This window comes from Symphalangus syndactylus, chromosome 17 (genome assembly GCF_028878055.3).
Source record: "Symphalangus syndactylus isolate Jambi chromosome 17, NHGRI_mSymSyn1-v2.1_pri, whole genome shotgun sequence".
NCBI classification, from domain to species: Eukaryota; Metazoa; Chordata; class Mammalia; order Primates; family Hylobatidae; genus Symphalangus; species Symphalangus syndactylus.
Window position 1 is genome coordinate 96,795,680 of NC_072439.2, and position 24,078 is coordinate 96,819,757.

General features: G+C 54.2%; 1 protein-coding gene across 3 annotated transcripts in view; it reads right to left on the reverse strand.

Moving 5' to 3' along the window:
• Nucleotides 1–9,330: 9,330 nt before the first annotated feature.
• The window catches only part of XXYLT1 (xyloside xylosyltransferase 1), a 196,759-nt gene continuing 182,011 nt past the window's right edge, over nucleotides 9,331–24,078 (reverse strand). For all 3 annotated transcript variants that reach the window (XM_063622236.1, XM_063622237.1, XM_063622238.1), the window contains one exon: nucleotides 9,331–12,231. In XM_063622236.1, coding sequence (XP_063478306.1) covers nucleotides 11,835–12,231 — 397 coding nt within the window. In that variant the 3' untranslated portion in view covers nucleotides 9,331–11,834. The remainder of the gene's footprint in view (nucleotides 12,232–24,078) is intronic.

Below are 24,078 nucleotides of genomic sequence, written 5' to 3' on the forward strand. Positions count from 1 at the left end.
AATGGGGATAGTAGTTTCTTTCCTTTCCGTCTGGGGTGGGTGGGCACCGTAAGGTGAAATGAACCTTGTGAAACCAAAGTGAAGACCCTTCGTAAGTGCATATTTGTGAACCGTGAGGTCCTGTGGACTCATGAGGGCAGGAGAGTTGCTTCCATCTTTACCCCTTCCCCCCTAGCCCCCACTTACCCCAAGGGAACCTGGGAGTGAAAGGAGGGCTGCAGGGGAAAGGACCCCTGAAATTAAGAACCTTATTTCAGAGTGAAAGTCCCACTGCCATTTGCACAGCAGGAAGCAGGAGAGTAGCAGCTCTACAGCACGCAAGGACTCCGCATCTGAGGCTGGGGGGCTCCTGCGCTGGCCCTGGCTGAGCAGCGAGGTGGCCCAGGTTCTGCAACCTGAACCCACGTGGAGTGAGACCATGACCCAGGACTCCACGGGTTATACTGACTCAGCTACAGTCAAGAGGGCTGTGGTGCTTATTGATGACATCTTTTTAAAATCGTTATTTCAGAGACAGAGTCTTGCTCTGTTGCCCAGGCTGGAGTGCAGTGGCACCATCACAGCTTACTACAGCCTCAAAGTCCTGGACTCAAGGGATCCTCCCACCTCAACCTCTTGAGTAGTTGGGGTTACAGGTGCACGCCACCACACCCAGCTAATTTTTTTTTTTTACTTTTTGTAGAGATGGGTATTGCCATCTTGCCCAGGATGGTCTTGAAATCCTGGGCTCAAGCTATTTGCCCACCTTGGCATCCCAAAGTACTAGGATTACACGTGTGAGCCACTGCACCCAGCCTCTGTGTGTGTGTATTTTTTTTGCTTTGTTGTTTTTTGTTTTGTTTTTTTAGAAAAATCACAACACCTTCTGGCACAGGTCAGTGTTATCTTGACTGGGTCAGGACACTTCCTTCTGTATTTAGGTAAGGTCGTCAATCTTCCTTTCTAAAAACATCGGCTGCAATTTTAAAAAAGGATATTGTATTTTGCTTCCTAGGGCTCCTTTTATTAATCTCCCTCCCTTCTCAGGGTTTTAGCCCAAACGTGAGTGTGTGATTCGATCTGGAAACTGTCCAGAGCACAAATCAAACCAAGAGGGCTCTTCCTGGGCACCGGTGTTTCCACTGAGCCATGTTTTCGCATCGGCTTCAGGACAGGTGCAGCGGGTGCCCATTCCCCAAGGCACGTCCCACTCTCCTGTGTCTCTGTTTGCCTTTGGGATGCTCAGGGTGGCTTTCTGTGGTGCTTTTTATAGGAAATTGAGGTTGCCATGTGGAAAGGGGAAAAGGGAGCGTGATGAGAGTGGTCATTTTCCTAAGGACCCGGCCCTGCGGTTGTCCAGAGGGTACCCCCTTTCCTAGAAGCAGGAAGAGCCTGTGAAACGGGGACTGGAACGTGCTGAGGAGCAAAGAGCTGCTGTTTCCCAGTGGAGTTAGCTGTGGAGACCAGGAGGGAAATGGCTTGGAAGAGTCTAGAATCCTGGGGCTCTCCAGACACCCAGCTCAGGCCCCCCAAGCTCTCTTTTCTCGTGAGCTCGCATGGGCTCTGCTTGCACACCCCAGAGACACGGCACTCACTCCTTCTCTAAGCATCTCCTGCCCTGTCTGCCTGTGCTTCAAAACCATCCAGCTGGGCTCTGCAGAGCAGGGGTAATGGAACATTTGAGGGTGTTCCCAATCTGATAAAGGGAATTTTTATTTTATTTTTTGGTTTTTTTGAGATGGAGTCTCACTCTGTCATCCAGGCTGGAGTGCAGTGGCGTGATCTTGGCTCACTGCAACCTCTGCCTCCTGGGTTCAAGCGATTCTCCTGCCTCAGCCTCCCAAGTAGCTGGGACTATAGGCGCCCGCCACCACGCCTGGCTAATTTTTTTTTTTTGTATTTTTAGTAGAAACAGGGTTTCGCTATATTGGCCAGGCTGGTCTTGAACTCCTGACCTTGTGATCCACCTGCCTCGGCCTCCCAAAGTGCTGGGATTACAGGCATGAGCCACTGCTCCTGGACAGATAAAGGAAATTTTATGGTGAAACAATTGCCACAGAGACTGTCATGTCGCAGGAATCTATTAAGCTAGAGAAGAAGACAAATGTGAACACAGGATATTAATTCAGTGGGGGCACAGAGGGGCCTTTCCTGCCGGGAGTGTTCATTTCTGAGCCTCCACCCCTCGGTCTGGCCTGATGCCAAGTCCTCCCAAGTGCCTGGCACTCTCCCATCCCTCCGTCCTGTGGCTCCCTCTGGGATTCTGGGGGCTGGGCAGCCCTGGGCCTGTCTCCACTCACTCTGCCCTCCTGTTCCCTGAATCTGCCGCTTCCATTTCTCTCCTGTACTGAGGAAGGGGGTGATTTTCAGTTATTCCCAGGCAAGTAGCAGAGAGTTAAGAGGGCCCACCCTGTGCCTGGTAGTGGAGTCAGTGGAGTCAGGTGCAGGGAGCACGAAGATGCCAGAGCTCCTGCCGCATCCCAGGGATGCAGAAACCAGAGGGACAGTGGGATGCAAGAGGCAGTGGGAGCACGGTGGCGCCTGTGCAGCTAGAGGTGCAACCCGCTGAAACGCCAGGCCCCTGACACCCGCATCAGCCTCTCGTGGCATCCAACGACATGGAGTCCAGCAAAGTGAAATTAAAAAGGTCCGTCTGTATCTGTGTGCCTTGAAAAAGAGTGAGGGTCCTATTCATAACCCCGGCCGCAAGTGTCACCATCTCTCGAACTCTCAGCCTCTCGCTCAGGACTCTTTCCATGAAACAGGCCCTAAGCACCTCTCTCCTCTCCCCTATCATCCAGCCGCACGGCCTCCTATCAAAAGGGCCCTGGACTTCTGCTTCCTTCCGCAGGCCACGCCAGAAAACACAGGCTGCTCCTACACAGCGGCCCCAGCATCTGCCCTCCGCCCCCGCCTCCTCCACCCACCGCAGGACACGCAGCTCGTTGCTCAGGATGACGCTTTTTCTCACAAGAAGACCTGGACAAGAAAAATTCTCCACCAGCTTGCAGAGGGAGCCTCAGGGTGTCACAGGTGACAGGAGGGACACCCAGCTCCAGCTGAGGGGGCAGGGAGGCTTCCTCTCCCTCGAGCTTAGTCCTCACAGAGGAGCAGAAGTGGAAGGAAGAAAGCGGCGAGGAGCAGGGCAGGTGCTCCAGCAGAGCCGCGGGAGCCATTCGTTCCTTCATCCCCACGGGTGACGGGCTGAAAAGACAGACTCAAAGTTAGCTCTTTCCACGATGGCTTGTTCACACAGACCTGAGTCCGGAGGCGCTCTCTGCGCTTCGTATAATTCCCACTTTCTTGTCTTTTGGTACCAAGAGATTCCAACCAAAGGCTTCGGTCCCCTGGCAGGTCTAAAAGCCTGTGATGACCGGCCAGGAGCCCCAGCCTGAGAAGGCCACGCGCCGTGCCGGGACCCCTCCCCTTTCCCACGCGCCGTGCCGGGACCCCTCCCCTTTCCCACGCGCCGTGCCGGGACCCCTCCCCTTTTCCACGCGTGCCGGGACCCCTCCCCTTTCCCACGCTCTGTGCCGGGACCCCTCCCCTTTCCCACGCGGGACAACTCCCTAGAGCGTGAGGATGCTCGCTTTGCTTTTAAAACTTTGTCTGCGCCTAGGCCTTGAGGTATAGACTCGCACAACCCCTTTCTGCTACAAAGGAGGCAGGTGTGAGGGCTGGAGATGGGACTAACTTGTCTGGGTCGCACAGCAAGTCTGTGGCAGGGCAAGGATGATAATCCTAGGGGCCGAGTCCACCCAGAGCCCGGATGGGACACGGCGCAGATTTCCTCTCCAGGGCTCAGGTCATAGCCTCCCTGGTAGCTCCCTGTGTAGAGTTGGGACTCTAGCATGTGCCACAGAGAGGCTCAGAGAGGCCAAATATGCTCCTAAAGGCCACACAGCTGCGCTTTCTCACCTGGGATGCGCATCACGACTCCAGGAGGCATCCCTCACCCTCAGTGTGGATCCATGGGGACACCTCTCTGGGCACCTACCTGCAGCAGTGAGACAGACTCACTGCGTGGGAAGTTCTGTCAGAATGAGGACTGACCCGCCCTCTTCACCGCTGTGACCCCAGAATCTAGCGCATGCAGGGGCTTGGTCAGCTGAGATCGTGTCACTGCACTCCAGCCTGGGCGACAGAGCAAGACTCTGTCTCAAAAAAAAAAGGCCGGGCGCGGTGGCTCATGTTTGTAATCCCAGCACTTTGGGAGGCCGAGGCGTACAGATCACGAGGTCAGGAGATGGAGACCACGGTGAAACCCCGTCTCTACTAAAAATACAAAAAAATTAGCCGGGCGTGGTGGCGGGCGCCTGTAGTCCCAGCTACTGAGAGAGGCTGAGGCAAGAGAATGGCGTGAACCTGGGAGGCGGAGCTTGCAGTGAGCCGAGATTGCGCCACTGCACTCCAGCCTGGGCGACAGAGCAAGACTCCGTCTCAAAAAAAAAAAAAAAAGAAACCTATGACAGGTACAAATGAACGAAGTGTCACAGATGTCAACTTGTGCCCCTCCTGAAAGCCTATATTCTTTTCATGGAGCTCTTCTGACTGCCTCCTGCCCATGATAAGCAGTGGCCTCACCCCGATGGAGGCTCCCCACTTTGGCATCCCCCCTGGCACGGGCAGATGCTGCCGCTGGGTCTGCAGGGCTCTTCACCTTTGGAGAGCTCCTCACCTGTCTCGAAGGTGGCTGAGGTCCTGCCTCCTCCTGCCAAGCCACAGCCCTACAGCCTGTCGGTGTGCCCAGGGCCACTCACAGATCCCCTGTGGGCCACTGGGCCCTGTCGGGATCCACATGTGGAGGGAAAGGACGGAAGAATAGGGTCTTGTTCCCTGCAAAAAGCAGATGACCCTCCCTGGTGTTGCCACTGGGACCAGCTAGCACCACTGGAGCACGCAGGGCTGGGACAGTCTGGGCATTGTCACCACGGAGAGGTGGCTGACCTGCACAGGCAGCCTGGCCTGTGCTGTCACCTAGGGAAGGATGCCAGGGAACCTGGAAGAGGGCAGAGCGGAGACAGGACATGCCCAGAGCTGAAAGCCTTTGAGGAGAAAGAGCCAACAGAACTTGGCTAGAGGGCAGCCGAGGTGGGAGCTGCAGGAGGGGATGCTGTGGGCTGCTGGGCCTGCAGAGGCAGGGCTCCGGGAGGGACGCTGGTGTGCCACCAGCCCCTGCTTCAGGACGGAGGCCTTGTTCTCCCACAAGTGTTGGGCGCTGATGGCAGGGAGCAGAGTCCCCAGGAGTGACCCTGGCTGAAGACAGCTGCCTTGCCCAAGGGTACGCCCTCACCCGGGGCCGCCCATGCCCAGTGCCAGAACAGGTGAGGGTTGAAGGCCCACTGCTAGGCATCCACCCAGGGCTTGTGTGCAAGGCCACCCTGGCTCTGGGGCTCTGTGTGGGATCGGCCGAGGCTTAAGGACAAACGCCAGGCTCCATCCATGAGACAGCTCGAGTGTGGGGTCGGATGGCCATGGCACTCCCCTGGCAGGACTTCAGCACACCACAGGGCTCCGAGGAAGCTCAGCCATGGCCTGTGTCTGCCCTGGCATCTCCATGCGGCACTGGGTCGGGCTGGGGTGTGAGGGAGTGAGGTATGTCTAGGGTCTTGAAAGTTCTTTGCTATGAGTTATCTCACCTGCTACTCACAGCAGTCCTGGGAGGGCGGCCAGATCAGGAGCTGGTTAAATTCTCCCCCACTCACAGGTGTGCCCGCTGGCCACGGTCATGCAGTGGGCACAGGCCAGAAGTCAGGGCCCTGCCTCCCCATCCAGCCTCCTTCTGCAGTGGCATATACCACTCATGAGGCAGCTCTGACGTGGGTCACACGTGCTGGAGGATTCCGGTGTATCTTGGATTGCAACGTGTCAATGCACAGAGACACGTGAACACGAGCACCGTGGTGGAGAGAAAGTGGGGGCTCATGCCAGTGACCGTAGGGGTGGAGGCCAGGTCTCGGGGGAGTAGCTTGCACCACTTAGTCCAAAATGAAGTATCTGCATCGCTTATGATCTGGCGGTGTTGTTCCTGGATATGCAACACGAATTCTCATCGGGTCTGTAAGGAACAAGGACAGGGATGCTCACGCAGGGTTACTGGGGTGGGCGTGTGGTCCCAGGCTCCATAGGTATCCATCAGTGCACAGTGAGCCCATTAGGATGGTTGGCTGCTCAGGGGATGGGAGAGGACTATGGGAATAAAAGGGAATGAAAAACGGAGCGAGAGGCCCCTACAGAAAACAGTGGCGAGCGTGGGTCCTAAAGTGACGGGGAACGTTGTCTTGCTCCATGAGGTGGCTGGGAAGGTCTGCAGGCTCCATGCTTACACGCTCCTGCATAGGCCTGGGCGGCAGGGGGCGGGGGGCTGAGGTGCGGGCTGGAGCAAAGCCCCACGTTTCAGGAAGGGAGGCTGGAGACAGGAGGGCAGCCGGCTTGGGACATGTGAAGAGGCCCTCCCGCTCTGAGGCTCTGCAGAGTGGCCTTCAGCGAGGCTGCTGAGTGCGTCTGCGTGGTGGGACACCTCTTCCCCCTCAGAATGGGGGTGCCAGTGGAGATGCTCTGAGCTGAGCCAGCCTCAATTAAACCGGCCTTCCCTTCACTCTAGAAGGTGTTTTGTTCTTTGCAAGCTCCTTGGGGAGTGGCTGGCTGGTCCGCTCAACATGCCCCGCAGGGCAGCTCTACCTTGTCTCCCCAGCTGAAGACTTGGCACTTCCCCAGGTGAGACCAGCGGGGCATGGGACTTCCTGCGGGGGGGGACCCTTTGGAAGGTGGTCACATAGCTGAACGGGACAAGTGTTAGCAGGTATAGCTGTCAATGGATCATAAGCAGAGAGGTGAGGGCTCCTGGGGGAAAGCTGATTCTCTCTGGATTTCAAATGCGCCTCCAGAGTTGGTCTGCACCCCTCACTGTGCCTGCGGAAAATGCGGGAGGAGGGAAGTGTGTAACTGTGTATTTTGAGAGAGTTTTACTTTGCATGGTCATGTCATGAATCCTAAGTGGGTGAATGATGAGTTGAGGTCTGGCAGTTTCGCATTTGATCTCGACTCTCTTCTTTACCCACATGTGAACCCCAATGGCTGCATTTGAAACATGTGTTTCCCCAAACAGCTGGGGGCAGGGATACTGCCCAGAGATCTGGTTCAATCCCTTAGCTCCTTGTTTTTGCAGATGAAGAAACTGAGGCCCAGAGAGGGAAAATGTTTATCCAAGGACTCGTGACAGGTTAGCTTTGAGCTGAGGCAGCCCTGCCCCCACCTCCTGGACACGCCCAGCAAGTGGACTCCTGACTGACAGGTTCGCTGTGAGCTGAGGTAGCTCCTGACCTACTGGCTTCTGCGGAGTGGCACAGCCAACAAAAATTGGACAGCTTACAAGCATGCATCTGTTCATCCATGGGGTTACGGAGATGCTACGAACACAGTTCAGGAGCTCCAAAATGGCTGTAATTTATGATTTAAAAAGGATATTCTAAGTAATAATGGTTAGAATTCCCTTACATTTGTATTACTTCACCACTTACCAAGTCCTTGCACATCTTTTCCCCCTTCCACACTCCTTTGAGGAGCTCCTACCAGTGCCTAGAACCGGGGAAAGAGGTGGCCTTGCCTGTCCAAGATGGCCAGGTAGTGAGGGCAGGATGTGGACTCGAAGCCAGACCTCTGTCTCGGGTGTGAGGCTTCCTCCACTACACCACCTGCTTGCTTGGAAATTTCTGCTCCCTGCCAACCTCCAGATTTAGCCCAGCCCCTGGGCCTCCCATATTAAGATCAGCCAGGAAGTGTTAAAATTAGCAGAGGTTTGGCCTCTAGTCAAAGCAGGTGCCAAGACACAGCTGCACTTACTACCTTAACCTACGAACTCCTGCTGTGCTCTAGGTGGGGGCTGTGAACCAACCCATCATGCTTTGACTCGATGAAATGCTGTTGAAGGAGAGGCTGCAGTCTGTTTGGTTTGACACACATAGAGGAGCAAATCTCTTCAACAAGCCTGCGTGCTTTCCAAAGGCCATCATCATTTGTAGGGTGGACTTTGTGTATACACAAAAGATGACAGTATCTGAGAAATGAAAGCAGGGTCTGGAGCTGCTATTATTATTAGATCGCTTTTATTTGGAGAACTGGGGCATCCACAGGGAAGCTGAAGACCCAGAGCCGACTCAGCCCAGATTATGTGTTCTTATGGGTGACATTGGCCATGGCCAGCCGGGAGCTGTAAGATGGCCAGGCTGACACTCACCTGGAACTGGGGAGAAGGGGTGTGGTTAAAAATGTACAGCATTTATTATCTTATTATAAAGGTAATTAATATTCGATGTGGAAAATACAGAAATATAGATGAAAACAAAAAGCACCTTAATCCTAGTACCCAGACATGTTATCCTTTCAGATTTTTGTTTTCCTCATATGTACAGGCATATTCTTGAGAGTGGGTTTCCATGAAGCAAGTTAAGCACAGCACAAGGAACTATGCTTGCATGACAGCGACTGTAACAGGACCCCAGTCAGAAGGCGGCACTCCAGGACTTGTCAAACACGGCAATGGCGAGGCACAGCAAGCCCTGGCTGCTCTGTCGGTGGGCTGAGGTGTGATCTGTCGGCAGGCCGGGGTGTGATCTGTCGGTGGGCTGGGGTGTGATCTGTCGGCAGGCTGGGGTGCCTGTGGGGTGATCTGTCGGTGGGCTGGGGTGTGATCTGTAGGCGGGCTGGGGTGCCTGTGGGGTGATCTGTCGGTGGGCTGGGGTGTGATCTGTCGGCAGGCTGGGGTGTGATCTGTCGGCGGGCCGGGGTGTGATCTGTCGGTGGGCTGGGGTGTGATCTGTCGGCAGGCTGGGGTGCCTGTGGGGTGATCTGTCGGTGGGCTGGGGTGTGATCTGTCGGCGGGCTGGGGTGCCTGTGCAGTGACAGTCTGCTGTGCACTGGGGGGTTGGAAGGTCGAGGCCACTGGTGACAGAGGGGTAGCTCCTGAGAGGTGAACTCAAAAGCAAATGAGGGATGTTGTTTGGCCTTTGCCCATTTTGACCAACCAGCTTATTGTTTTTTTCTTGCAACAACGAAATACACACATAGCTATAGACACATTTTAATTATGGAAATGATTGCAGGGAAAATACCTTTATTATTGTGAGTCTAAAAGTCTTTAGCCTTTAACTCACTTTTTTCCCATTGAAATAATTGTTTTTTTTAATGTGGTGTTTGAAACACCTGTTTTTAGAAGTTGAACTATAGCAGAATAGATGCTCTTTTTATACATATGTGTGTGTGTAGGTATTTATCTATACACACATATATGTGTGTACATTGATGTACATACACATGAGATTTTAAAAATAGGATCATATTAAACATATGATCTTACATTTTGCATTCTTTATTTAATAGCACATTATAAGCATTTCCTGAGGCATTACATATTCTTCAAATAATGCCTAAAGTATTCTGTTGTATGGATGAAGCACACATTATTCATCTACTTCCCCATTCCACTTTTTTTTTTTTTTTTTTTAAACACAGAGTCTTGCCCGGTCGCCCAGGCTGGAGTGTAGTGGTGTGATCTCAGCTCACTGTAGCCTCTGCCTCCTGGGTTCAAGTGATCCTCCCAGCTCAGCCTCCTGAATAGCTGGGCGTGCACCACCATGTCCAGCTAATTTTTGTATATTTGTAGAGACTGGGTCTTGCCATGTTGCCCAGGCTGGTCTTGAACTCCTGGGCTCAAGAGATCTGCCGGCCTCAGCCTCCGAAAGTGCTGGGATTACATGTGTGAGCCACCACACCTGGCCCCTCTTCCACATTTTAAGTTGCTTCCAATTTTCTTCTACTATAAAAAATGTGATAAACATATAGTATATGACTCTGTCCACATCGCTCACATTTTCTTACAATCAACTTTAGACATACCTTCATGAAGTTTTCATAAATATTATCAAGAGCGTAATAAATCCCCCAATACAATGGCTGGTGCACAGCAGGCATTCAATAATTGTTACCTATAAATAGGAAACCAAGTAGGTGAGAGAACAGACCAATTTTGTCACAGCAGAGGGCTGGGAGAGAAATCTGCTCCACCTCTTCAGGGCAGGATGTAACTGGGCAGTCTGGGGTAAGAGGGATGAGAAGAAATGGGGATGCTTTTGCTCCCTGGTGCAGGTGGACCTGCCAGTACCTAGAATGCAATGATTCCTTGCTTTGAACCAAACATGCCAATACTACCCTCTCAGATGTGCCCTCTCCTTGGTCCTTAGGATCTCCTGTAAGCAGTCACCTTCATCACAGGAGGTGGGGAGTTCAATGGCATTGATTACACACTTGATTCAGAGCTTTCATGCAGCTGAAAACTGTGATCAGAGAACAAACATGAATCACCATGTTCTCAAAGATTATTTATTAGCTATCCTCACTTATGGGAAAAAGATAGAAAAACATAAATGAAATTGAAACAAAGCAAGATGAAAATTCCACAGCATTTCTCCAAGGACCTCAGCTAGATGATACAAATGCACCCCTGGGGCTTTCATGTCTGCAGCCTACGTACAGGAGGCCCCATCAAAAGAAATGACGCTTTAATTTCTGCTGAGGTCTATGGTCTAATGTGGTATGATAAGGGGATTTTTTTTAAAGAAACTAGAATGCTTACTAGCCCACAAGTCACATCTCTTCTAAGCCCACATGGTCACACTTGGGAATTGCTGGGTTCCTTTTTGGTTTTGTTTTTTGTTTTCTTTGCTTTTTTTTTTTTTTTTTTTTGAGATGGACGTCTCACTCTGTTGTCCAGGCTGGAGTGCAGTGGTGTGATCACAGCTCAGTGCAGTGAACTCCTGGACTCAAGCCACCCTCCCACTTCAGCCTCCCAAGTAGCTGGGACAACAAGCACAAGCCACCTGGCTAATTTTTAAAATGTTTTGTAGCGATGGGGGCCTCACTGTGTTTCCCAGGCTGATCTCGACCTCCGAGCCTCAATTGATCCTCCCACCTCGGTCTCCCAAAGTGTTGGGATCACAGGCTTGACCACTGTGCCCGGCCTGGGCTCCTTTTGGAATGAGTCCTTCTGATCCAGACAGTTCTCCTGCATGTCCTTGTGGTGGCCAATCTCTGTTCTTTGATGACGAATTTGCTTTCTGAGTAGAGTGTGGTCACCTGGAGCTGGTTTGGTTGAATAAAGGACAATGGGGTTCTGGGATGTAGCTGGGAGATACAAGCTGTGAGTGCTCTAATAATGAGATAAGTTTTGTTATGCAGGCCCCAGTTGGTCCTGAAGTCCTTCCTCAAAGAGTCGATCCTGAAACCTACACCAAATGATGCGAGCGTCAGGAGAATGCGCGCACAGCCTCCCAGGGTGAGTATGCGATGGGCTGGCATTCGTTTGGAAACTTAGATACTAGGCTGGTCATTAAAACCTTGGCTTACCTTACCCATTTGGGGCTCAATGGGTGCTAAAGCAGTTCTGTTTGTACTTTCTTGAAAAATGGAAGCCTGTCAATTTAAATTAAATTTATATTGGTCCAAAAAAGGCCGGATCTAAAGGATTTCCATTCCTCAGAGGCAGACAGCAAGGGGGACCCTTTCTCCCCTTCCTTCTCTTCAAGTGCTTGCTTCCCAGCCCACTGGAAGATGCCCATGCATGTCCTTCGTGTCGCCTGCTCCCTGGAGGAATAAGGTCCCAAGCACCAGCAGTGCACAGGCCGGTCCTCGGCGGGTGGCCTCAGCACAGTGACCTGCCCGGCAGGAGGTCTCAGCACCTTAATCACAGGACGTCCCTGCGGTGTCTCTCTAGAGGGTCAGACACTGCCCCTGGGTCTGTCCCAAGGAGCCCTGTCCTTCCCCCAGATCTGGAGGCCCCGGGGGCAAGGCAGGGGGTGCACCTAGTCCTCCGGGATGGGAGTGTTGCAGTTCCCGTGGTAGATCTTGACGTGGCCCTCACACCGGAAATAGGCCTCGAAGACGTCACTGTAGCCATGGCCCCTCCACCAGGTGCACAGCTGCCGGTTCCAGGTACAGTCCAGCACGTGGAAGAGTTTGGGGTGCTCCATGCCAATCATGGTGAAGAAGTCCTGGTCCCCGAGGTGGCCGCGGAAGTGGTACTTGTCGGCCAGCTGCTGCACCTGCGCCGGCTCCAGCAGGCGGCTGTAGAGTGGGGACTGGCGCATGGCCTCCAGGTTCAGCAACATCACCCCGCTGTTGAATCCCGGCAGCCCCTCAGGGGGTGGGCCCCCAACCCTGGTCTGGGGGTTCTCATGGCGGAACTGCCAGAACGTGTGCCTGTGGAGAGAGAGGACAGAGTTAGTCCAGTGTGCAGGGGAACCAGCCTGCCAGCCTGCTGCCCTGGGTCTTCACAGCCAGCCCACATGCAAACACTGCGACATTCTGGGGTGCAGAATCCGCGTCACTATGCCAGCAAGTGGCAGAGCTGGGACCTGAACCCAGGGCTCTGGACCCCAAGCCTCAGATTCTTTCTACCATCCTCTGCTATGTCCTCACCACAGCCAACACTGATATTGACTGAGGATGTACCAGGCGCCATACTAGACCGGCTTGCTTACTCCCCACACCACCCCAGGAGATGGGTGCTCTGAGATGATACATCGTTTCACAGCCAAGAAAACGGACGCACAGAGAGATCAAGGTATTTGCCCAAAGTCACACACCTAGTAAGCAGCAGACGCAGGGACTAAACCCAGACAATCTGGCTCCAAAGTCCACATTCTTAAGATAGCAGCGATCTAGGTAGAACTTTCCACCCCCTTGTCTTCATCTGTGATCTTGAAAGCGAGAAGGGAGAGAGAAGCAGGGGACACAATCCTGAACAGAGATCTAGTCAAGATGCAGGAGGCTGAACCCAGACTGGAACAGAACTGTTTTCTGCTTGAGAACAAGGATCATTCACTGAGCCCCAAGCCTGCCACTTCAGAAGGCTGGGCAGGGGCTGGAGGCCTGCGACAGCCCAGGCCACACCATGGGTTAGGGTAAAAGACAGCTGTAGAAGAGCCATGTAGGATGATGTCTACCTTAGAAGGAATGTCACTTCAAGTTCAATTTTTCTCTCAGCAGATTTAGAAACCAATCTAGGTTCACAGTTCAGGAAGTGTTAGCCTCTTCTAGGTCCTCTACACAAATGCTTCCATCTGGAGGGGAGAAGAAAGACCTAGACACCTCCCTGTGAGTGCCAGGGTCAAAGCGCTGCACTGTCCTCCAGCCTCTTTAATAGCTAAGCCTTGTGTGTGCTGCAAGGGGTGTGCAGGCGGAGGGGAGAGGCGTCCAAGCCCACACCCACAGAGAAGGGGCCACAGCAATCGTGCCTGTGACCTGGAGGAAGGAGGAACATCAGGAGGCCCACTGTGGCAGGGACAGGTGTGGGAGTGGGTCCTCACGGCGGGGAACGCATCATGGCAGAACCAACTCTGCCTCCTAGCCTGGAGATGCTGCCTCACCGGTCCCCAAAGAGACTTCCCCACCCAATCCAAGGATAGGATCTGCGTGATGAAGCAGAAGGCACGGGGGAATAAAACCAGAGACCCTGCCCAGGTGGCCCTGAGGGGCCACTTCTCAGCACCAGCACATTGCTCTGCTTCTGGGAACAGAGGAACCTTCTTCAAAGGTCTCACGTATCACAGAGAGTGCCGAGACTTTGATCCTGGCGAGGGGGAAGCATTCCCTCCGGACGTTCTTATAGGGGAATCCACAGGTTCACTGCTTGTGTTCTGCTGTGACTGGCCTGTGAGTGGAACCGAGCTCTGGTGCCTGCCTGGTGATAACAGCCTTGGCAAAAATAAGCTTCTCAAGCAAACTGAGATGCTGTCGTCTTGCCAGAGAAGTCTGCGGTGATGGGGTCACACAGGGTTGGGATGTAGTGTGGCAGCTGTGTGTTCACTTTACCCTATTTCTTCCCAGTGGTTCATTTCAGGACCAGGTTATAAAGCAGCTAAAATTCTACCAGGCAGACCAGGGCACCACGACATCATAGAGGGACCCTCTGACTAGGGGCAGCAGGTGCTTTACCACCAAGGAGCTCGATTTACCCTTCAAGGGGTGGGAACGGAAGCGTTTACCAAGGTGGAGCAGAGACCCAAAGGGAGGGAGGGCACGAGAGGCAGGGAGGCAGGACCTGTGCCCGCCGAGGTCCTGGACCACCTCATGCTCCATGGAGCCCACACATCTGTCTTTACTGTTCCCGTCTCCTCTCTTGCTCCCCCAGAGAACCCAGGAGGGAGAGGACTCACCCAGCTGGAGGTGTGGCCCGTGCAGTCTCTTGTGTCCACAGCACCTCACAGGGCACCAGCACACCAGGACCACAGGAAATATCACAGGGCTGATGAAGAACGATGGAAAGGCAAGTGTGGGGTGGACCGTGCAGCTGTCGACACCGGGTGGAAGCAGGGGGCAGGACACTGAGGACACGATGCTGCCGCTGCTGCACCTGCAGATTCACTGAGCCCTCAACCTCCCCGCCAGATCTACTGTGGGGTTGAGTGAGGAGCAGGAACCCGGAGAGGCTGCTCAGATGTCATTTTAAACGGCTTCTACTCCCTAGCAAGTGGGGAGCAAAGAGGCCGCCCACAGCCCCAGGTATCCGTATCCTTACCAACCTCAGCAGGAAGGCTCCCAAACCTTCTGTGTCTGCAGCAAGGAAGAGCAAACAGTGAGCTAGCACTGAGCTTGCTGGACTCAGGAGATGGGGGCTGGAGGCAGAGAGAAGAGGACAGAATATGCCTCCAGGAGAAGGCCACGGCACAAGTGGCTCTTTGGGGACAGTGCTCAGCACCCCCACTCAATCAGGATGAAGAGGTATTAGATGACAGCCAGAAAGGACTGGTCTGGGCATCAGCCTGCGAAGGAAAGGAAGGACAGGAAATTGGGTGTGCAAGCTGCCCCGTGTGTGTGCTGGAGCAGAAACACAGCCTGAAAAGGAACCATGACTGTCGCCACCCAAAGCGATGTTCAGGGGGCCCTTGTTCAATGCATCCCTACTATCCCCAAATGAACCCAGAAAGACAGAGCAGTCACCTAGGGGAATGGCGGGTTTCTCTGGCCTCTGTGTCCGCTGGTTCTCGTAGAGGAATCGCATCAGCCTCGGGGTAGAAGGAATGATACGGGGTGTGGACAGTACTGGAGCTTGTGCGAGGAAGTTCTATCCCATGGCAAAATGGCCTAAACAGGCAGTACCGCCAATCCCCCAACGCGACAGCACAGCATGGGTCACGAAGCCCTCTCACACTTCACCTCGGCTCCCTCTCCCTGGCAGCCCAGGGACATTACTGCCTGCATTTTTGCAGAAAGGGAACAGAGGTCCTCAGTTTGTTGCAGGCAGGGCTTCTGATCTCCAAGGTCCCTTTGATCTGACTGCCTCGGATTCCACGGGCTAGGGTTCCAAGGAGGTGCACTTGGATTTCAATCTTATTTCTGAATTTGGATAGCACAGGCCGAGGCCAGGGCACGAGGGACACGGCGATCGGGTGACGCACGCACCGCTGGCATGTTAGGAACTTGGGGCTCAGACCTGAGGCCTCTACGAGGCAGGGCAGTGAGTGTCCCAGACCCCTGCCCTTCTTCACAGGAGCCTGGAGCTGACAACGTATATTCAGGGGCACCACCCGTGGCACGTGCAGAGGCTGCAGGAAACCTTTGTATAAATGCAGGTATTTGGTTCTGAGTCCTGGAGCATCCAGAAGTTTCTCTGACTAACCCCCCATGCCCACAACCCAGCCACTTTGCTCTAACTATCTGGATTGGTCTAATTGTCTAACTGTCCAGCCTGTGGAAAGTATTATTCTTGACTTCCATGGTCACCTGGAGACCCACGGCAGAGGGGATAAGCCTTTTTTGCCCCTTTAGAAGTAATTTCAACTGGAAAACAAGCCCCCATGCAGACAGTCTCTGGTAAATATTGGGTCTTTTCAGAAGTCAAGGAGGCAAAAATTGAGAACCTTTAAGAACATTCTTCCAGTCATAAATGTATTTTCTAAATTTTTAACATTGAATATAACTTAATAATCATAAAAAAGACTATTAAAAGCTAGTCAACTAGTTTTCATGAAGAAAACCCATCTTTATGGAAAAGGGCATCTGAAGTCATTTGGAAAAGCACAGTTACTTCCTCGCTTCAAGTCTTTCCCTGATGATCACAACCAAGGCCGCTCTGCTAAGGGCTCTCGAGAGAGCCGGGCTGGAGAATCGAAGCCTCGTCCTCCCCAGTAAAGGGCACATGTGGCCATCAGCCCTCCCGCCGCCTCCTCCCACCACTCCAAACCACAGGCCCTTTTGCCTCCGACTCTTTGTGATTTTTTTTTTCTCCTGCCCCTTTCTCGGTTCCTCAGGTCGAGTTCACCACCTCCAAGAGGGTTCAGGAAGTGAGGATGGGAAAATGCTGAGCCCGGGCTGTCTGCACAAGACTCTGCAGGAAGGTTCTAGAGGCCTGTGCTGACTCAGGCTAAGTTCAGGCTGTAGGCTGTCAGAAAAAGAAGGCTCCATTTGAGGTCTGAGATTCAGCACGTGGCCTCGCAAGGCGTACCTCTGGGGCGTCCTGCAGCCTTGAGATCAGTCACTGAAGGGCCAGCATCTGGGCCTCCTCCCAGAGGAAGCACACAGCCCGGAGGCTGTGCAGTTAGCGAGACCCGGAACCGGGAAGCGTGATTTCCCTTATACCCAAGCATGTGCACCAGGCCCAACGGGCTCTTGTTTGACGTGGAAGGGATCTTGTTTTCCAGTCATCCAAGATGAGAGGCCGGGAGGGAAAAGCAACGCTCAGCAGCTGCCCAGCACTTCATCCACGCCAGCCAGGTCCTCTGGGGTGATTCAGAGACATTTCAAGTCCGCACAGGCCCAGAGGCTCTCCGCACACCTTGCGCCCTGGCTGGGTGATGCCGGCTAATTTCAGACCAATGACCCTGCATCTTGGGCCTACCTGGAGCTGAGGCTGAAGTTCTGTGGGGCAGGCTCGAGCTCTCGGTCCTTTAGGGGAACCACTGCCCTGTGGTATCAAACTGGAGAAGACATGGACATCCTGGAGTTGCAAGGCCACCACAGAGCTCTAAGTACCCGTGTCCCTAGAGCAGTCCTTACTGCCAGCTCACAACTGACCCTTATTAGGGTCTCCTGATAACAAGGCCTAAAGCAGGCTGAGGTCTCCAGCTCTACTGGACAGAGAAGGTAAGAAGTGTTCCCAGGCCGGGCACGGTGGCTCACGCCTGTAATCCCAGCACTCTGGGAGGCCGAAATGGGTGGATCACCTGAGGTCAGGAGTTCGAGACCAGCCTGGCCTACATGACAAAACCCCGTCTCTACTAAAAATACAAAAATTAGCCGGGCATGGTGGCGCACGCCTGTAATCCCAGCTACTCGGGAGGCTGAGGCAGGAGAATCGTTTGAACCCGGGAGGCAGAGGTTGCAGTGAGTTAAGATTGTGCCACTGCACTCCAGCCTGGGCAACAAGAGCGAAACTCCATCTCAAAAAAAAAAAAAAAAAGAAGTGTTCCCAACGTCACACAGGCCATTCGCAGTAGGACTAAGAGGCTCCTCATAGAGCCATGGTCTACCAGAGCCTGAAGACTGAGGGGCTCCTGGTTCATGTACCCATTGTGCAGATGAGGAAGCTGAGGCTCAAAAACTGGCCTGCCCAGGGTCACGCTGCTGAAAGGGCAACTCCACATTTCCAGGCAAATCATTTATGCTTTTCCACAAATGCCTCTGCCCAGAAAAGGGAACTGCTGCCTCCCACCTGCCCAAAACAAGCCCTGTGGTGAGGCGAGGCAGCACCGCTCAGACAAAGCCAGCCTGCCAGGAGGCACAGAGGCTGTGCTTTCCCCTCCGGCAGGGCCCACCTCCTCCAAGCTCACCACACTAGCACTTGGAGGAGAGCTGGGTGCCCGAATGGCTGGCAGGACTTGCCTGGGGCAACAGGAGGGACATTAAGCAGGTGGCAGGCATGTGCTTGCCCTTGTCTGTGGGACCTCCTAAGACACATGTGCTTGTTTTCAAACCCCAGCCCTCTTTGAAGGCCAGCAACTGAGTTTCCAAACCACAACATCCCCAGAACTTGGAAAGGGCAAGCAGGGGGCGAGGCAGGGCTGCTGCTTCACAGTCTGAGCAGGCACTGGGGTCGGTCCTCAGTGCTGAAACCAGGCTGCCTGGCAGGAGAGGAGAGGACTGCTGGGGTACCAAGACCCACAGAGACCCTGGGGGTCTGGCAGCTGGCTCTGTCTGGGCTGGGAGGGAGGGTCTGTTCCAGGCACTCCCCTCGCTCCTGGTGGCTTGCTGGCCGTCTGGGATCCTGGGAGAGGCATCACCCCGCTCTCTGCCTTCATATTCACATGGCGTTCTCCCTGCATGCACGTGCCTCTATGTCCACATTGCCCCTTTCTATCAAGACGTCAGCCATAAGGATTGGGGCCTCCCCTACCCCAGCAGAACCTCATCTCAACTCTTTACATCTGCAACAACCCCATTCCCACAAAAGGTGACACTCAGAAGTACTGGGGGCTAGGACTTCTGCAGAGGAATTCTGGGGGACACACTTTAACCCACAGCACTCTCCAGCAATGAAGATGGAGAGAAACACCACAGCTCACTGGTACCTTGTTCTCACCATCCAGGGACTCAGAGAACACCTGTGGGGCCCCGAACTGCCCTCAGCAAACCCCCAGCTTCTGCTGCTCTCAGTGGGTGGAGACAGAATGACCCACAGTGGGCGGGGCAGCCTCTGTCCAGGAAGAGGCAGGTGTCAGTGGCTGGGGAAGGGCAAAGCAGAGGGATGAGAGATGATGCGGGGGGTGGCACAGGGACCCCAGCAGAAAGATGTCCAAAAGCTCCCCCTTGCAAAATCTCCTCTTACTGAGACATGCAGGGACACCCGAGAACACACTGAGCTGAGAGAAGAAAGCAATCAGCGGTCACCCACATGTTGAGAGGAGCACCTACTGGACCCCCACAGGTGGGGAAGCAAGTAGAACCTCCCTGCCCTCCAGAAACTGGGCTAAGGGGAAGAGAAGATCCTCCACGTGAATTTGCCGACGGGGCCAGTCACAAGGTGAAGAGGGAGCGCTGCAATAACATGAACGGGACGAGGAAGCACCCCTCGCGGAGCTGGGACGGGACTCCGCGCAGATCAGCGCACTGACCGTGCCCAGCAGTGTGCCCTGAGGAGCAGCCCTGACCAGGGCTGATGCTGCAAACGCTCCTCCCTGCCCAGACTTAGGGTGTGACGGCTCCTCAGCGATCAGCCCTCGTCCACCCAGCCAGCCTCCTGGAGTCTGGAATGATAAAGGTGAGCCACAGTGTTGGTCTCGTTCCCAAAGCTGTACCAGCTATGACCAGCCCATCTCTGTGGGGCCCTGTAAAGCTTGGCCTGAGGCTGAACATCGTAGGGGGTGAACAGCCCTGATGGCAAGGCCTCTAACCTGGTGCAGCCACCTGCAGGCCTCCGTTTCTCCAGAGCCCTGCAGAAGGGCAGCTGGTGGGCCTGAGGCCTCCACATGGCACAGCACCACCAGGACCCTGAGGTTGCTGCCCCGTACCCTCAGGATGTGCCATGCCCTTCTCAAAGGCTTCTCCTGGCCCTCCACTCCCTGTGCCCAGCCTGCCTGGGCGTCTCAGTCACGTGGCCTTCCCCCAACACCTGCAGCCCTGGAGCTGTAAAAACAGATGGGCGGAGACTGGGGAACTCACCCTCACTCAATCACCTACAGCCCAGGAGCCTCCGCCCTGGGAGGGGCAAGGGACAGAGATGAGGGGGAAGAGGCACTGGAGGGGCTTTAAGCCTGGAGCCCTACTCAGAGGGTGGAGCCAAGAACAGCCACGGCAGAGCTGGGAGGAGTGGGTGTGGGGAGGAGGAAAAGGGAATTCCATGTTGAATCCCGAACAGGTGGCTGGAGGTACCGGCCGTAAGCAGAGAGCACCAAGCAGGTGGTACAGAATTCTGGAGAGTTCTGACATTTAGGGGGTGGAAGAATAGGAGCCAGGAAGATGCAGGGCATAGGAGGACCCCGGCCACCTGTCCCCATGCTGACAGCCGAGAGGCCGGTAGCGACTCAGGCCATGGGGGCCTTTGCCATGGGAGCTCCTGCAGAGCCACTGAGCCGCACGGGCCTTCCAGCAAGTTCTGCAGGCCCACTGTGCCTCCTCCAGCCTCTTGTGCCCTAGGCCTCTGGGCACAAGATGTGTCCCACCAAGTTCCCTCCAGCCTACCTCCCCCTCTTCCTCATCCCATCCAAGCTGCGCCTTCCCCCCAGTGATGCCCTCCAAGCCTCCTCCTGATATCAACAGCCCGTCCTCTGCCTCTCACTCAAACACTTGGATCTGGACAGAACGACACTCAGACAGTACCTCAGTGCCCCTCCACAAAGTAGAGACGCATTCTGCTGCCCTCTCCGCGGTCCCCAGGGCTGCACACGGCCCCCCCCACACTTCCAGAGCTGTCCTTCCCACCTCCCACAGCAGCCCTGTGCCATCTGGCTGGTGCCTCCTTGTTCGCCACCTGGGATCCCCTTCCTCTCTGCTCCATCCCTAGGGACACCCTCGAGAATCCCAAATGCTGATGGCCCTTCCCCTCACCTTGACCACAGTGTCCTCAAACCCCACCTAAGCTACCCACTCAGCTCTCCATGAACCTTGCCGCCAGAGGCACTCTGCTCCAGTGATGGGAACTGAGATCCCTCTCTGGCGGCAACGTCCTGACCTACCCTACACAGAACCTGCTCATCAGAGCCTTGGGAAGCTCTGACCCCTGCCCCCAGATTGGCAGCCTCAACTTGCATCTCCTGGCCCCTTACCCAGTGTCATCTGCCCCCATTACCTCACTGCACGTGAGAATACAGCAGCGTGGAAAGCTGTAGAGGACGTGACCTTGGAGGAGAGGGATGGAGACCGGGAAGCCGGACCCTTGGCCCTGGGGAGTGTGTGAACAGTAGAGAACAGATGCCAGGGAGCCAGATGGCACCTACAAGCAGAGAGGGGACAGAGGGGAGGATATTTTACAAAGAGGGAGAGCTGAGTATTCTGTATGCGAAGGGAAAGGAATGCATACGTGAGAGAGACTGAAGAGAAGAAATACAGGGGAGACGGCAGGGTGGCTTCTTTGAGGAATGAAAATCACGATAATGGCTGATATTTAGTGAGAACTTACTATGTACCACGCCCTGTTGTAAGTTCTTAAATGTATTCAGTATAATGTTTGTAATAAGCAAACAAGGTAAGTACTATGATTTCCACGTTCTAGATGAGGAAGCTGAGGCAGAGAGCTCTAAAATGCTTGCCTAAGATCAGGAAGGGGAGAACTGCCAGGCAGAAGAGCTGTCTGGGAAGAGAAAACCCCGGGATGCAGCTGGGAACAGAGAGGGACAGAAGTGAGGGCAGCAGCAGTTCTGAGAGGTCAGGAAAGGAAGACATGAAGTCATCTATGGAGGAGGAGGGGCTGGGCACGAGAAGGGTTTGAGAAAGAATTTGTTTACAAGGGGCTCTGCATAATACAATCGGGAATGAATAACAGGCAAATAAAGGGTGAGGGTGTGGGCAGAGTCAGGTGACTCTGGGACTGATAAGGGGATGTGTCCCGCTCATCTTTATGTCTTGAGGGCCTGGCGTGGGCATTTGATTCACAGAAGGGCCCTCAGAACTGTTAGTTTCAAATGGATGGACTAATGAAGGAAGGCATAAGAGATTTTAAAGCTAGATGGCAGGAATTTAGGAGGAGAATGTTGGATGAAGGCAGTGGCGGGAGGAGAACAGGCCTTGGGCCCAGTTCACTAGAGGGAAGTGAAGACAGAGAAGGTGAGGCAGAAAAGTTGGCTCCCCAAGCCCAGGAATCCACATCTGTGACGAGGTACTCAGTGTGACAAAGACTAGGCATGAAGGGGCCCAGATGGTGACCTGACCCGGGGATGCCCACAGCCCTCTGGACAACGCCCTCCTAGTGCTGGCCCTGGAAGGCACCCAGCCTCCAGTACTGGGGCTTGTAGGGGGAGCAGCTGTTCAAGCCCCAGTACTTGTCACAGGGAGCAGTTCAATTCTGGTGGGAGCCCAGGACCCAACCAGGAAACCACAGAGCCAGCAGCCAAAGCTGGTGAGGACCCACATGCACCCGGCTCAGCTCAGCTCCACAACCCTCCTCTTTCCCTGAAGTTGAGTGCGGGTGGGGTGTATGGGGGATGGTTTGTCAGAGTGAAGACAAAACCACAGAGGGTCACCTTCAGAATTGGCTCACTGTCCCCGACAGCCTCATGGTGCTGGAGGTCACAGGAAAGAGTGCCAGGACACATGGCGGGGTATTTTCCGGGACAGCAAGCAGAGTGCAGGCATGTGTGGGAAAGGCGGTAGGGAGGGTATGTGTGGAATTTAACCTTGTGTCCCCAGTTAGAACTCCATCAATCCGCACCAGCGCCCTTCACCCTCATGGAAGGGGGTGTTCCAACCCAGGAGCCAGAGGTGGCGGAGACTCCGTGGACGTGGCTCACCCAGGCACGAAGGTGCTGGGCAGTATGACCCCCGGCTGCAAACTGTTACTTCTCAAGATCAGAAACAGTGGAGCGCCCTCCCCTTCCATCTAAGGGGACCCCCACCTTTGGCTGTCCCTGCTCGCTGTCCTACACATCTGTGGCATGGATCTTGGCCAAGGCAAACATAGTAATTGGCGCAGTGACAGTGTGATCGGCCAGGCCCCGCCTGTAGGAGCCTGTCACGCTGGGGTGGGCAGCCCTTCTCAGATGTCACTGTGCCTGGGCTCACCTGGGAGCTGCATTTCTGACAAGCTCCCAGGGATCGCTAACGCTGCTGGTCCAAGGATCACACTTTAAAAAAAAGCGTTTTTATGATTTTTATAAAGAGATGAAAGCCACTCAGTTATTTTATCCTGAAGATGGCCATACAATAGGTGGCATAGCAATTGGCAAAGTATACACAGGTTCTATGCTAATACTTGTCCCATCTTCTCCCTCTGTCACAGTGCTGAGCAAGGCCCAGGGACAGGCTTCCTGGAAGCAGCACAATAATGCTTACAGGTGCCAGGAAGGAGGCCCAGCTCTGCCACCTTCCATCGGGCTGGGGTGGAGGGAAGGCCAGGAGGCAGCAATATATCAGATTTCCACTGCCTTGAAAAGAAATGTACCGGTGCACGTATGGGTTAAGAATATAGGTTCTGGGGGCAGACAGTCCCAGTCTGGGGCTTAAATCCTGGTTCTCTGCATCTACCCTGGAGAAGGCACTCAAACTCTCTGTGCTGCAGGCTTCCAAATATAAATAGGGCTGCCGAGAAAATGTTATGAGATAATGCAAGTAAAATGCTCAATACATTCAGATGAGATAAGCAAAGCCACAATGTCAAGTTTGGCGAGCAGCAGTGCAGATTCTCAATGCCAAACACACCAGCTTCCCCTGTCGTCTGCAGCGGCCAGTGGGCCCTGCACCTGGTCCACCTGGCTCTGCACCCACCAGCAGGGTGGCCCTGGGCAAATCACCTCCCCTCCCGGGCGCTTGGTTCCTATATCTATTAAATGGACGAATTAGCCGGAGGATTACTGTCAGTCCTGAAAGCCTACAGTTCTAGGCCAGGACTAGAAGCTTCCGGGGGGCAATCACTGAACTCCAACGATTGATCTCTCCTTAACTGCGTCACAAGTGCGTGAATACAACATGGATTTGCTGCTGTTGTTACTTGCTTTTGTTTCAAAAACTCACTTCTATGTATTGACAAAGCCTCACGGTGGATCCAGTGTGGGGCATCTGGGTGGTTTCCAATCATGGGACCTCAGCAGTGTGCTGTGCATCAAGGGTGGCGGGCGCAGAAGGCAACCACTATACTTATTTGTTTTTGCAGAGTCCTTAGGTTTGTCCTATTTGGGTGTCTGCAGATTCAGTTTTCAGGAAATAAGGGTGATGAGGTTCAGGTGTTTGCCTCCCCGTCGGCCCTCCTCCCTGGTGGTCTTCCTGGAGGGCTGCTGACACCTGCCCCTCTCTTCTCTCTCCCTCTGGCGCTACTGTCTGAGCAGCTGCGCAGGAGCAGGAAGGAGGAATAGGCAGGGCCAGAAAAGTTCCCTGTGTCCCTAGGACTTCCTTCCCTCAGGCATTTCGGCATAAACACACGGAACCTTGTGTGAGTCCAGCAGGAAGAAAAAGTGAGGAACC